Source organism: Adiantum capillus-veneris, chromosome 30 (genome assembly GCF_014529385.1).
Source record: "Adiantum capillus-veneris isolate H3 chromosome 30, ASM1452938v2, whole genome shotgun sequence".
Classification (NCBI taxonomy): domain Eukaryota; kingdom Viridiplantae; phylum Streptophyta; class Polypodiopsida; order Polypodiales; family Pteridaceae; genus Adiantum; species Adiantum capillus-veneris.
This window is the reverse complement of record NC_140960.1, coordinates 99,878,690-99,894,490: the sequence shown is the minus strand read 5'-3', so window position 1 is coordinate 99,894,490 and position 15,801 is coordinate 99,878,690. Positions and strand designations below refer to the sequence as shown.

The window sequence follows — 15,801 nt, the reverse complement described above, 5'->3', positions numbered from 1 at the left end:
GGGGGAGGGGCAGCATGAGATTTTGACATCGCTGGTTTTTTTTTTTTTTTTTTTGCAACGCTGCTGGTTATTTACCCATAAGGTGCAAAGGTGATTATTTATGTTATTTTGGGGCAGGCCAGTCAAGTGTGGCCGGCCACTTAAAACATTAAGAGTGGGGTTTTCTTGTTAATAAGTTAAGTGACTTGCGTTGCTGGCCCTTTGACGTCAAAACACTCCAGCGTTTCAGCCAGCGCTTCAGTGTTTTTGAGGGTGTTGTGTCCACACTTTATGAACTTTGGGGCGAAAACCTTTGGCTGAATTTAATAATGTTGCGCTGCTTATTTGCTTACGTAAAAACAAAAGACCAACGAAGAGATAGTCCAGCGATTCAGCCAGCATGCAGCGTTTGGGGAAGGGGTGCGCAAAACAGCCAGCGCAAGCAAATTCAGCGCCAACGTGGAGAATTGTAGTGCCAAGGGGTGTGTGGAAAGGGTGCGGGAAGGGGTACACTCTATGTTGCAACTCATGGGGAAAGGGTGCCACCAAAGTGAAGGGATGCCTTCATGCCATTGCTGGGAAAAGGCATCAATGTACGTGTCTCGTGGTGAAGGGGTGCCGCCACTGTGTAGGGTACTTGCATGGTTGAACTACTGACCATTCGCGTGAAGGGGTGGCTGCCAGTTGGGTCAGTAATCTCTCACATGAAGGGGTGTGAACTCATGCACAAAAGGGCACGATCCAATGAAGAGGCACACGAAGGGTCACCAGCAGAGGGTTTCCAATAATTCACCGAGTACTTGGCACGCCGCATACACACATTTGCATCTTTGTCTGTTACTTATGTAATTGAAACAGAAGGATTCATGTTACCTTATACGCGTATGCGTGTGTACACCACCTTTCTTCTGCTTCCATGCAACTCCGAGAAGGGGGGGCAGAGGGTAGCGACGAGGGTGAGAGGCTCACAACCATCGGGTCCTGGGAATTTTTTTTACTTTGATGCCACTGTAAGGATTCTAGTTACTAATCCTTAATTAAGTACTTAGATTCATGATTAAGACTTAAGAAACTTAGACTTGACTCAGAGATAAGACTGGGAAGACTCTGTGTTTGATTGCTTGAATGCTTAATTGAAATGTGTTACAAGGGCGTTCTTATATAGAAACTGAAGAGACAGGATGAAAGACATGACCATAGGTCAAGAGACATGACTCTAGGCCAATAGTCGTGTCCTTCTACTGTAGAGTCGTGACCCTTCGGCGTAAAGGTGCAAGAAGAGGCATGGCTATTCGCCGAACAGGTGTGACTCTTGGACGAAGGGACGCATCCTTTGGAGAATCAAGGGTCTCGGATCTGGTGCATCTTCGTATCTGCAAAGGAAACAAGCAAGAAGGTAATACCAAGACAAAGAATACGTCACAATCGTGACAAATTCCATGGTTTTATGATAAACAAGATACATTGCATATAGATTATTTACATCACTCTCTTGTTTTTGTTAAACAAGACATGCCTCATGTATTTGTTTCGTATTGTAATCAGATTTTTGTAAATAATGGTTTTGCAATATCAATTGTTACTCCTTTGGAAATGTCTTCTGATGTTGACTTTTATCAATGTGTACCATGTGCTTGGTTTGATTCATTAGTGCTTAGTACTTCTGTCGCTGAATTTTGTAAAAATGTTTCATGTTCTTTTGTTGAACTTCGGGATTCTGACGAATCCATCCTTATCCGAGAAATCATGACTGATCTCAAGATGTTTTTTTCGATGATCTACCTCTTGGCTTGCCGCCTTCGAGAGGAGTAGATCATACCGTTGAACTCGTGGCTGGTAGTCAACCTTTTTCGAAGCAACCCTATCGGTTTAGTAAGACCAAGGAGGATGAGATTCAACGACAGCTGAAAGATTATCTCGACAAAGCTTCCCTAAGGGTTTTTTAAGCTCTCCTAATTTTCTTATAATTTTGTATATCTTTTTCTAATTTGCCCATCGAATTTTAAGCTTGGAATCTGCTTATTTTGAGCTTAATATTTATTCTATTTATCTTCTCTTAAAGATTTCATGTCCTTGTCCCCAAAGAGTTGGTCTAACGGTAAGGCTTTGGCCTCTCAACCTATGGGTTGTGGGTTCAAATCCCCCGTTGGGTCACACTCTAGAGAGACACTTATGCTCACCTGGTGTTCACGTTGCTAGGGCTCTTGCCCTTGGACACTCGAGTGCATCCTCCTCCTGGGGTGGGTCACCCGAGGAGGAGGTTCCTAGCTGGTTGCTACGAGTTCTCTCCGCCATTCCCAGCATGTGGTGCATCAATTAGGTAGCCATGGTGATGCCTACGCGTGGCTCTTGCCCGATGGTACGCGGCCCTTGCCCGACCATGTAACATGGCTAATATTTGGAAGGGATAAGCACCTCTCCCTGTGGGCCCTATGGTGTGTCGAAAAAAAAAAAGATTTCATGTCCTCAACTTTATATCACTGGTTTACACTTACTATAATTTTCCTAGAAACTTTTGACTACAAAGTCTATTTATTTTGATTAATCTTTTGCTAAAAATATGACTTTTGACAGAGGTTTTGTTTGGCCAAGTAAATCCCAGTGGGGAGCATCTGTGTTACTTTCTCGTATGAAGGATAACACTGTGCGCTTTTGCGTGGATTACAAGGGGTTGAATAAGCTCACTGTCAAGAGTAAGTATCGGCTCCCGCGTATGGAGGATCTGATAGATCAACTTCATGGAGCGTTGTATTTTACGAAGATAGACTTGCGATCATGCTATCACCAGATACGAATCAAACTGGAAGATGTTCCTAAAACAGGTTTTCATACACGTTATGGTCGCTATGAATTTTTGGTCATGTCTTTTGGCTTGACCAACGCTCCAGCTACATTTCAGCTGACGATGAATGATTTGCTGAGACCCTTTCTAAGCAACTTCGTTGTTATATTTCTCGATGACATCCTGACCTATGGCCGAAGTTTGTCTGAGCATTCGGCGCACATATGCGTTGTTCTTGTGAGAGTGCGCTTGAGAGAGAGAGAGAGAGAGAGAGAGAGAGAGAGAGAGAGAGAGAGAGAAGGAGACCACAAACGCTAGATGTAGGAAGAGGGGGCGACCAGTCCCCTATGACTACTATAAGCAAAAGACCATCTGCATAATCAGTACGATGGAAGTGGGTACCCCCCTGGCCCTATAAATAGGTGCCCAAGGGAGGTAGGGCAAGGCCTGATAAAAAATCCCCACGACCCAACAAAAAATTGATATATGGAAATATATGAGGGCGCTCGGACAAGGTGGTTGGCCGGCTCCAAACTCGGGCGGCCGGCGGACCAAGTACAACCTAGACTATGGGTGGCCAACCCGAAGACATACTAGCCGTACATGTATGCCCTAGACCTGTGAAGCAGCAGAGTGGTGTAAGTCTAACACCCCTCTCAGCACCTGATGTTGAACAAAACGCATGAAGCCGAAGATGTGAGTCAAATGATGAAGATGTCTATTACGATGTCCACTAAAGGACAATACTCCATGAGTGTAGCAGCAGTCTGGGGTGTCCCGACCTCCGAGAGATCTCCATGTTAAAGTGCCGTCATGAGCAGTGTAGTAAACTGTTGTACTCCGCTAATGCAGTGTGAAGGTATTGCGTGAAGGTTCCGAACCAAGTGCGAAAACAACTCCTTGTCGTAAAAGAAGTGCCAATAGACCTGCAAGTGTCCTGCCCAATAGGACCTGTGGTGTCTGTAGTCAAACTATCTAGAGAAAATGGGGAAGCCCATGAACCGTCATGAGAATGATCGAAAGCTTGTCAATGCATGAACTTGTAACCCAGTGTTGCCAGGTGGCTAAGCTGTGTAAAACTCCAGGAAGGCCAGATGTAGCAATCTATGTCGTAAACGTCCTCCGAAACAAGGAAAGCCAGACTAAACAGTTTGCACTGTATAAGCTACCATAAGCTGCAGCAGTCACCGGGAGACCGCACGGACCACCACCAAATGGTGTCCTGTCAGTAGGTAGGGTAATCCAAGATAAGGGGAAAGCCAAACTCAACAGTCTGCGTTGTGAAGGGCCTCTTAGAAGAGGTGTGACCACTGAATATTCCTTATTGGATAAGATTTTTCTAGGAAACTAACGACCCAGGATATCAAGAGTTCCAATCTGGAATGAAACTCCTTATTGGATGAGACTCTTCTGGGAAGCCAACAACCCAAGAAATCAAGAGCTATGATTTAGAATGAGAAAATTGATTGTCTCTCAGCATGACCCTCGGAAATTTTTTTGAACTAACATGAGTTGTTTTGTAGATATACGGTAATCGCGGACGATTACTTTCTGTGAAGAAGGGGGGATGTCACAAACTGCTGGCGTGTCAAGCCACTGAAGAACCGTGACAACCTACAGATCCTAGCCGAGGAGCCTAAAGCCTAGAAGGAACAGAAGAAGTTTTACCAACTTGCAAGACCCCGTCCGATGGGGCCCAAGTGACCTAAAGGGATTAAATAAAGCAGGACCCCACACACACACTATTACGTAGCAATTGATGACGTGGCAGGCCAGTATAGACACACAAATTTGGTGTTGACATGCTGACGTGGCAGCCTTTACGGATTTCCGGATTCACGTTGACTGTGTTGACGTGGCACCTATACGGATTTTCGTGATTTTTGATGGGCAGCTTTTTGTGCCAGTTTTTGGACCAGATGTTTTAGAGTTTGATGCTTTTCATGTAAACTGCTTTTCATAGGCCAAGGGCCTTTAAATATGAACCAAGGGCTCATTCTTTGGCATGCTTCAGTGTGGAGGTACAAAGCTTGGAGTACCGGCATTGTACTGAGTTCAAGCAATATGAAGAAATACCGAAAGGGGCGCCAAGGTTTGGGGTCAGTGCTCTCTTGGGGTGGAACTCCGCCACTACTTGTCTTGTGTGTCGTGCATCTCTTTCAATTCAATTGTTATTTGGAGTGCTTAAAGATGTTCAATCTGTTCTTTTCTGTTGGCACGTGTTGCCCATCCCCGTGACACGCAGACATGAGGAGAGCGCGCGGCTAGACTACTGCCCATTGCACAAGGCAAAAACGCCAAGGCTATCAGCCCCAAGGGGCTGTTGGCTGCACAAAAAACGCAAGTGAGGGGGCGCCCAAAAACGCTGGGCTGCCTCCCTCTTGCCCTCGGCTGCCCAAGGGAGGGCACCCCAACCTGGGACTAATCTGCATGCTCAAAAGGGTGACCCCTCCCACTCCCTATATAGGGAGATACAAGACTGCCTGACCCAACTCTCAGCCCCCCACGACTTGGTATAAATCCCATCAATGGGAAATTAAGGAAAAAAATAGGCTACTGGCCACTAGAGCCCTGGGAGGTGACTCAACTATAAGGAGGAAAAATGCCCCTTGGTATAAGGAGCCTATATGGCTATGAAACTGAGCCAAAACCCGAGCTAAACATGGCTAAAGACAACCGGACATGAGAAAACAACCTCACACTGGTCGGGCACAGCCACAAAACAACCCTCACTCCCTAGCACCTATCCTTGGGAGAAACTGGGACTGATTGGACGAATTCGCAGAGATGCATGAACTCTAACACCCCCTGTCAGCTCCTAGAAAGGAAGTCGGACCAGGGAGCTAGCGTGAGCAATCTGCAACTGAGAGAGAGGGTTTTGTGAATGAGGATATCTGCTACAGGACTCTGAGGTTGAATAGTACCTTGCCAGTGTACCATCCAACTGTGACCCCGAAAGACGTCTGAGAAGTATAATGCTGTCTGCTGAAAGTAAATCCAGCTCTATCACGAAACTCCTTAAGCCAACCAACTCACAAGTCGCAAAACCGGCATGTGCAGAAGATACTGTTGCTGACCGCTCCAAGAGTATGCATCAAAACTGAGGGTAAAGGCATAGAAGACTGGTATCCGGATCATTTCCCAACTCTAGAGTGCTCCACCCTCGAGGGAAGAGTGAGAAATCTGCACCTCTGGTCATATACCACATGCCAAAAAACTCCAAGCTGCTATGGGAAGTCCAAGGAAAGGGACAACCGAGGCTACTTAGGAACTATATGTCCAATGACGAAGAACCAAAGAACTACACCAACCACCATATAGAATGATGAACTGGAAACTGTATCTGCAACAGAACGGAGAGTGAAACTGTAACTGATCTTCAATTGTCTGGAACACCACCCGAGAGAATATCACCCCACTCTCAAAGTGAATTGGGAACAAACATCCAAAAGAAAGAAAACACACATCAATACTGAGACTGCACCTACACGGCAAGATCAAGAGGTCCTGCTCCCAAGCTCTATAAGAGAAGAACCATTGATTGTAAACTTGGAACCAAATCTTGGAGAACCAAGAAGACTGTCTCCCCACTATGAAGAATGCTAGCTAACTGTAACTAGTTCCTAGTTCGGAAGGACTACTATCTACCTGTAAAAGATAACATGCCAGTTTAAGGATAAGGGAAGTAGGTGTGTCTTGAATAGTACAGTCTCTAGGGATCAATATGGAAGACAAGGCAGTAGGAACTACTGCTCGGATGCACTGGGAAGAGCAACCATCACACCACAAATCCGAAAGATAAGGCAACTTCTGAAATGGCTAAAGAAGAACATCCGTCAAGATACTAATTGCATTGTGGTCTCAAGCACACCATCCAAAGCCACAAGAAATGGGCAAGGGTAACCAAGGACTAGAAGACACCGTGCATGGTACTCCACTGAATGGAGCAGCGGAAGTCAATTGAAGGTAATAACCTGGAATCCCCCTTTGAAATAGAAGTATCCTCAAAAGTACGCTCTGAGGTAACAAGTGACTCAACCCCACGTCGGAACAGAGCAAACATTGTCACTGAAAGCTCCAGAGCTGAAGCTGAGAACTCCCCCGAAGGAACTCCCCCTCCCGCTCAATATTGGGAAAAGAGAATGAGTACCACAAGAAAGAAATTTGAGACAACCTAGAGTAAAATTGCTTCCTCTATAAATGAATAGCAAACCTGAATCTCATGGAACTTGAGACATAAAGATAATCACACTATTGGTAAACTCAGACTGCTAACAATAGGAAGACCTAAAAGGTCATCACGTGAGGATCATGTTTGCCAAAGAAGCCGTCGGGGTCCAAGGACGCAGCTACTCAAGCAAAACTCTCTGAGATCTAACCAAATGTCCACCACTTCTCTGCATCTGCCAAGATCAAACCTGTACGTACAATCCAATACAATATGCCAAACTTGAAAGAGCACATATACTCCCACTATTGTAGCTTGCTTCGTGAAAATCTTCATCAAAAAACTGTCCTTTGTTCTTGTGTTGAAGAGAACATACCCACCACTGAACTATGCAATCAATATCCAATACACAACATGTCTCCAATACTCAAGTGTAAAGGAACCGGCTCCGGTGAGTACGCTGGCCTGATTTGTAACATGTCAGAAAGTTGGGCAAAAGACTGCAAGGGCTATACTAGCCAACCGTGGCCAAATCTGCACACCTAAAGAAGGGCTGTCCCCAAGGTTGGAGCTCTTCAAAGGGATGTATGGATGAAGCATCCAAATGTTGTTGACTGCGGGAGTAGGAACTAGATGTCCCCACCAACTGTTGTCACTACATGCAAACCTATCATCCAAAGGATCTTGACAAATCTGTGTAGAGGGTTGACACACCTCTGATCCAAGCATTTGAGAACCCCATCCTGCGTAGAGTACCCTCCAAAAAATCCCAGTCAACTCGATTGTAGGCCTTCTCAAAATCAAGGAGTATCACAAGATCCTCTCCTTGAAGACGCGCGAGGGTAGACGCCTCCCAAAAGGCGAAAATGTTGTCAAGGATACTATGCTCCTTGACAAAACCTGTCTGAGTCCCATGTATAATGCTCTCAAGTAGCTACTGAATCCTCGAACTCAAAGCCTTTTGCTAAGATTTTGTAGACTGAGTGAGAACGGTGATGGGTCGCCACTACCGAATCTCATCCAAGGCGCCTCCCTCATAAGGTAGATCAAGCCCTCACTGATGCTGTGAGGCATCTCTCTAGTGTGCAAAATGTACTGGTAGGGGCTACAAAGATTTGAACCAGGCATGTCCCAGTACTCCAAGAAGCTGAAAGTCATACCATCCTCCCCTGGACAACTACCTCGAGGGAGTGCCCTGAGGGCCTCATGGAGCTCTTGTGGTTGGAGAGGCTGCTCTAGTCTTTGAGACGTCTCCTCAGTAACTAGTCAAGGTATCTATGCCCAAACCTGCTCTCTGCATGCATCCTGGCGCTTTGACTGTGGCTCATCTGACAGCAAATCATGGTAAAAGTCAGTAGCAACTGCATGCATATCCTCCGGCTCTGAAGCAACTGACCTGTGAGGTCTCCTCAACTGGCTTACATTGGTGCGCGCATGGCGAGGCTCCACAATCTCGAAGAACTCGCCAATAACTACCTGGGTCCACTAAGATGCCTAACGGTGAAAGGCAAACTCATGACACCCCTCCTCAATGCTAGTCAGCTCCTGTCGAGCCTACTGCATCTGCTCCTCCAACTAAAGACTGTCTGGGTGGTTTGCTACAAGGAAGCAATGCCCGGTCGAAGACGCTTCTCCTCCTCCTTGGTTGCAGCCAAGCGAGCTGCATACTCTTGGAGGAAGAAGTGGCTAAGCTCAGCAAGTCCAGACAGAGGTCACTCTACTAGCAGGGGTGCTCCGAGTGCCCAACCACTCTGTCCAACGTGCCATCACCTACTCTTTGAGCTCTAGATCCAGCAAGATCCTCTCAACATAGTCACAAGGGACGTCCATTTTTTGGGCTTCTTGTCCCCTCTTTTCCATCTCCACTTATCATCCCGCCCTCTTTTTTACACTAAAAATCCATTTGAGCCCCGTCCCCAATCCTCAAGACGCGTCCCTTGTGACTATGCCTCTCAGGGATACGTAGCATCGTACTCCCACTCCTTTGTTTGTCTATCACGTTAAGAATCACTAGTGCATGATCTGAAAATGTAGTCCTTGCTAGAATGCAAACAGATCCTTCCATGTCAAAGATGTGGTCACTGGTGTAGAAGCGATCTATCCGAAATAGATTCGCTACTCCTACTTTGCAGTCAGAGTGTGTAACAAACTGATGATGTGTCAAAGCCTTGTAGAATGGAGCCAACTTGCAGATGCTGGCCGAGGGGCCTAAACCCTAGAAGAAGCAGAAGCAACAGAAGAAGAAAGCAGCAGATTTTCGCCAAACTGCTGACGTGGCAGATTATACGGATTTTTGAAAATTCCGTTGATTGGTGACGTGGCAGAACTGTACAGATTTCCCTACAAGAAGCAGAAGCAACAGAAGAAGAAAGCAGCAGATTTCTGCCAGACTGTTGACGTGGCAGATTGTACGGATTTTTGAAAATTCCGTTGATTGGTGACGTGGCAGAACTGTACAGATTTCCCTACAAGAAGCAGAAGCAACAGAAGAAGAAAGCAGCAGATTTCTGCCAGACTGTTGACGTGGCAGATTGTACGGATTTTTAAAAATTCCACTGATTAGTGACGTGGCAGAACTGTACGGATTTCTGCGTTTTGCGTTGGCTGATGACGTGGCAGGCTGTACGGATTTTCGTAAATTACGTTGGCAGCTTTTTGGCATTGCTTTTGGACCATGAGCTTTTGAGTTAAAAGGCTTTTCATGAAAAACTGCTTTTGGGCCTTTAAATATGAGGCTAGGGCTCATTCTCTAGCGTGCTTCCTGGAGAAGGTACAGAGTGTGGAGTATCGGCTTGTACTGTGTTGATGCAATATATAGAAATATCGAAAGGGGCGTCAAGGTTTGGGGCCAATATTCTCTGGGGTGGAATTTCGCCACTCCGTGTTGCGTGTCGTCTCTCTCTTTGAGTTCAGTTATTATTGAAGTGCTAAAAGTCTGTTTAGTCTGCTCTTTTCTATTGGCACGTGGTGCCCGTCTTGTGACAGTGGTATCAGAGCATCAGGTGTGTGCTTTTCTGAAAGCATACCGGTCCTACCAAAGAGCAGACAATGCAAGATCGCACTTACAAAGTGCATTGGAAAGTTTGGCTTCGTGCTCTGACCCCGGACTTACTAGTCACTCCCACCCTTACCACATCGCGCATTGGGCACGCTCCCGTCTTCACCGCTCATGTCTTTCAGGGCATAAGCCATTAAGATCACATTGCAAGAGAAGGATCCAAGATTTGTTTCGAGTTGCTGTTTTTTCTCAGAGACAGTACCATGCAGATGTTGATAGCTACCAAGCAGCATACTCCAAGTACTTGGCAAGCTTTCAAGAAAAATTTTGCCCGAAGTTATATGGTTTCTGACATCTTTCTTTGGAGTGCAACTTCTGGCAAAGTGGGGTATCTTGAAATGCTTGCCATGGAAACCCTAGCAGATTATAACTTGAAATTTCTCGACATCTCTCAGTAGATGTCTCTTCACGAGCAAATGACCTTGGAGGTTCGGTGTGATTGCTATCTCTTGGGACTACCATCGCCGCCAAAGAAACACAGTCTGTCCAAGAGCTGATGGACCATGCTGTGCTCGGCTACGACCTCATGGAAGGAACCTAACCCTAATTTTTGGTGTAGGTTTCAGGATGGAAAGTCAATCAACTTTTCGAGCTCGGTTAATGTCGAGATTGCTTTTTAAGTTTGAATTTTGTCTGAGAATCTGTTTGAGAACTTGTTTGGTGATCTTGTTTGGAATTTGTTTGAAATGGATGCTATTTGTTTTAAACCATTCTTGGTGTCAATTTGAATTGTTTGACTCCCGGGTGGAGAAGTGAGAAATATTGTTTTGGTATTGTTTGAACCTCGGGACGACGCAGGCCAATGCCTCGGGAGCGTTCCGTTGTATGCTAGAAAACCTCCGAACGATGTAGGCCGATGCCTGGGGAGCATTTGGTTGTATGCTTGAACCTCCAAGCAACGCAAACTGTGGTCCGGGGAGCGTTTGGTTGTACAGTCCTCTGAGCTCATGGCCCGGACCTTTTTAGGTTATTTGCCGGGGGAGTGACGAGGTAGTCGTTGAGTAACTTCATACCGCAGACCGTTTGTCTCGGGGGAGTGCTCAGCGGCGCTGTTTGTTGTGTCTTGTAACATGCATATGTAAGCATTTTTGTTGCATTGTGATGTGCCAATTATTGAATATTCCTAATTGGATGAGATTGACCCCCGTGGAAGATCAGTATGGTCTGCGTGTGATGGCTAGATCAGTATGGTCTGCGTGTGATGGCTAATTTTACTACGCCGGAATATCAAGAGTTCCGATATGGACGAAAGGAGAAGCTAACTCCTTAACAAAAAGAGCAAACTGATTGTACCTCGGAATGACCCTCGGAAATTCTTGAGCTAACTTAAGTTGTTTTGCAGATATGTTGTAATCACAGACGATTACTCTCTTTCAAGAAGGGGAGATGTAAAACACTGATGACGTGTCAAAGCCCTGTAGAATGGAGCCAACTTGTAGATGCCGGCCAAGGGGCGTAAACCCTAGAAGGAGCAGAAGCAACAGAAGAAGAAAGCGGCAAATTTTCGCCGGATTGTTGACGTGGCAGATTTTACAGATTTTCAAAAATTCCGTTGATTGCTGACGTGGCAGAATTGTATGGATTTCCGCATTTTGCGCTGGCTGATGATGTGGCAGGCTGTACGGATTTTCGTAAATTACACTGGCAGCTTTTTGGCATTGCTTTTGGACCAAGAGCTTTTGAGTTAAAAGGCTTTTCATGAAAAACTGCTCTTGGGGCCTAGGGCCTTTAAATATGAGGCTAGGGCTCATTCTCTAGCATGCTTCCTGGAGAAGGTGCAGAGTCTTGAGTACCAACTTGTACTGTGTTGATGCAATATAAAGAATACCGAAAGGGGCGCCAAGGTTTGGAGCCAATATTCTCTGGGGTGGAATTCCGCCACTCCTTGTCGCGTGTCGTCTCTCTTTGAGTTCAGTTGTTATTGAAGTGCTAAAAGTCTGTTCGGTCTGTTCTTTTCTATTGACAAGTGGTGCCCGTTTTGTGACAGAGCGAAAGAAAGATAAGGTGTCTGGGGGCCGCACAAGGCTTGCATGCTACCAAACATCTGAAACCCTCAAGGTCATACATAAACGCTCCCTAGCTGCCAACTTAGCCCCGTGCACAGTAGCATGGCTACCTCCAATCCTATCTGAGGGATCCTCCAACATGTTAAAGTCTCCCTCGACACACCATTGCTGTGCTTGCGGCAAGGACTCTACAATATGTGACATAGCTGTCAATGAAGGTCCTGTCCCCTAAGCCGGCTGTGAGGCAGGAGAGGGAGTGGATGACGGAGCAAGGGGGCTAGTGGCTAGAATGGGAGGGGACGGTAATGGGGAAGGTGGAGGTGATGGAGGCTCGGGGGGGGGGGTAGGGGCGGTGGGCGGAGCGGGGGAGGAGGGGTTGTCGGTGGCAAAGATGAGGTGAAAGGGGTATCCGTGGGCTTGTCTTGCTGTAAGGGGTCGAAACGGTTTCCTGTGGGAACCCACTGCTGATGGCATGGTGTAGGTCAACCACCAGGGGCGCCAAACTGACTTGGTGGTCCCCGGCGACGTCGACCACGGACCTGCGGCCAACCCACCTCTGCTTGGGCACCAGTCTCGGAGGAGAACTTGCCTGAGCTCCTTGTGTCTCTCCTTGTTGGGCCTGGCCATCCTTAGGAGGCTGGATCTGCGTTTGTGCTGCTGGTCGAGGCCTCCTCCGTGGACAGGCCTTCGCAAGATAGCCCATCTGTCGACAAATGAAGCATTGATTCGGGAGGCCGAAATACTCCACATTCTGACGGAGCCAACAACCGCTCACCCGAGGTAGTAAAACAACCTTCCGGAGGGTGTGGGTGTCTCGAACCAGAATGTGTATTGTAGGTATGCCCGCTGCCTTGGCAGCAATAGAAGCTACCGTGTGAGGTGTTTCCAAGATAGTCCCAATCTCCGGAGCTATCCTGGAAAGTAAAGGGAGATACTCTCTTCTTAAGCGAGGGAAGCAAACTGAGATGGGTAGATCTGCCTTCTCGAGAAGAGCATCAGTAGTTGGGCCAAAGCAATGGCCATTGTTGAAAATGTGCTCTGACTGCTCAGATGGCCAAGGGGCTCATCGCAATGACCTTGAACGCCATCTCGGACGTCTCAAACTCAATCTGACAGTAGCCGCATTCGAGAAGCTGAACGTCGATGATCTTTCCCACCTTTGCTAAAAGGCGGGCCTGGAGGAGATCACACACCTCCCCTCTGCTAGGACGAGTGCTGATGATCTTGCAGATGACGGAGGTTGCTTGGAGGCGCAGCCAAGGCTCGCTTGCTCTGGTGGTGAGAGAGCAACTCGGATGGTGGGCTCTGCAAGGTTGGGTGAGGGGGCTTCGTGAGAGTCACTCTAGGGTGGAGCATGAGCCTCCATTTGTGTTTATTGCTGTGAAGAAAGGATTCGAATGAAGACAAACCCTATGAGAGAGCACCGGCGAGCAATGTCAATGGAACATCACTGTCGAGCAAAATCACAGCATAGTCTCCTTTGGGGGGGGGCAATGAAGGATGCGGGCAGGGGGCAGCGTGGAAGGGAGAGAAGCGAGAGCTGCGCGCTGCCAAGGGAGGGGGCAGGCAGAGGAGAGAACGGGAGAGTAGGGCGCGGTGGGCAAGCAGGGAGGGGGAGGGAGAGGAGGGAGCGGGAGAGGGGCAGGAGAAAAAGACAGCAGCAGCGAGCGTTGAGAGGGGTTCTTTTCTTGCGTCATGAAATGAAACACTGCCAAAGAGCTTGAAGTCAATGTAATGTGTGGCTGTAGTGATTTATGGTGATTAAATCAGGATGAGTGCTCAATGCGTACTCAAGGTTCCTTTTACTTTGTGAGAGATGTGCAATAGACTAGAGAGAGAAGAGAGACACTGTGAGTGAAGGTTTTGTGAGTGATAGAGAGAGAAAGAAGACTTAACATTGGATGGGGTCCCAAACCCTCCTCCAAGGGCCCCCCCTCTCTATTGCTAGAGAGATGTTTGCTTTATATTGCACAAATATTGATACAATGGTCCTAGATGGTGAGATGCTGATGGGATTTTGCCACTGATGCTTGAATCTGAGAGCGTAAGGGCCGGAAATGCAAAACTTTAGGGAATCTACCTTGGATCTGCGACTGCGACGAGGCTATGGGCTCATCTGCTAAGGTCGATGTCGAGAGTGCTGATGATGACGATGGAAAAGGGTTGAATTCTGAAAACGCTGCTGAAAACTGATGCTTGAGGCAGAAGATGTTGTCGCTAGGGCTGATCTGCTGCTGGGAGACTGATGAATGAAAAAACGTTAGGGCAGAAATTTCTGGGGTCACATACTCTCTTTGAGGGCTTTTGTTGTTAGTGTCTATTTGTTTTGACTGGCTTTCTTGGCCTTTGCTTTTTCCATGCCTTTTGTTGAAGAATGAGTCAGGCTTTGGAGCCCAGCTTGTTCAATGTGTGGTTAAGTGCAACCTGGCAAAGATCTGCATCTTTCAGGGTAAAAGATGTAGTCAACGCTATAACTGTGACACCCCACCCCAGCAACCTCCACTACCTTTCCCCAGAGTTCTCAGCAAACAGGGGAAACCACACACTGATCAAAACACAACAGAAACAGGGCAAACAAGAATGGAAAACAAAGAACCAAACTCCAGAAGTCGCTCATGCAAACAGAATACAGGAGAAACCAAACAACACCAGAAAAATAGCAGGGTGTGGAATCTGTAGGCAAGATGTAGCAAGCCACCAGGAGCATTAGCACACCTTGAAACAGGGGACAGTAATGGTATCGAACAGCATGAGCAAGAGCAGCCAAGGCTTTGCATGCCCTTAGGGAGATAGTCAATACAAAAAAGAGACTGCTCGAAACCCCTCCTCATAGCAAGTAGCGTGGATTGGACTATTTTAGCCACCATTTTCAGGTGATTGCATTTTTGGGTTTTGCAGGAGTCTTTTGGAAGTTTATCCAAGACTACAACAAACTTGGCGTAAACCTTTTCGTGTTTTAAAGGGAGTCCAACCAAACAGTGTTTTGCTGAATTTTCTAGACCGTCTAAAAAACGATATGCTCAGGTTTCTTCAAGTTTCAAAGTTCTAGGTCAAGGCATTTATCTTGAAAAGTGGCATGTGTTGAAATTTGAAACATTTCAAACATGGAGTTTTCAAGATGCATTTCACAGATGCTGATTATGATGGTAGGGCTGTTCAACCAACGTGGTTTGGCTTTTTAGGGGTCTTCTGATCTCTTAGGAGGAGCCAGCATTGTGGATCATACTTGTATGGATGCATGTCGGCATTACAGCAACCGATTTTTCATCAAAAGAAAAAAAAAAGATAATCAAGAAGTGAATGGAAAATAGTGTTAAGCAAGCTCATCACAAGCCAGAAATTCATTATGTGTATCCAATTCATGTGCTGATTATGGCTATTTTCTGTCTGATGGCTAAGTAAGGTTTCAATATCATTTGGTCTTAAACAGCTCTCTTCTCATTCCTCTTCCGCTTGGAGGAGTTCAAGTGTCATGAAAAACTGGGTCCCTTTGAGAGCAAAAGAAAGGCGAAGCTCCATTAATGCATCTACGAGTCCCTTGGAGATACTAGAGTCCTCTACGGATTCTGAAGATGACAGTAAGATAATTACAACTTATTCATGGACATCTTCTGTGTCACCTCCGATTTTGAAACTTTGCGGTTGTTAGTGCTGCAGGCATTGGTTTCATCGGAATCCATCATGTGGGTGTACTATGCGAGAACCTAGAGCGCTCGCTGGAGTTTTATTGTGGCTTACTTGGTATCTGCTTGAGCCTTGCAGCTGCATAAATTGCACATTTGGATGCCATCAACCCTCAATACATTCA

At 46.6% G+C, this 15,801-nt stretch overlaps 1 protein-coding gene across 1 annotated transcript in view; it reads left to right on the top strand.

The window, feature by feature from the left end:
• Positions 1-15,801, top strand: part of LOC147418500 (glyoxylase I 4-like) — a 59,461-nt gene that overhangs the window by 43,090 nt on the left and 570 nt on the right. Inside the window, exons 2-3 of the mRNA XM_086507306.1 lie at positions 15,424-15,571; positions 15,651-15,734. Coding sequence (XP_086363432.1) covers positions 15,424-15,571; positions 15,651-15,734 — 232 coding nt within the window. The remainder of the gene's footprint in view (positions 1-15,423; positions 15,572-15,650; positions 15,735-15,801) is intronic.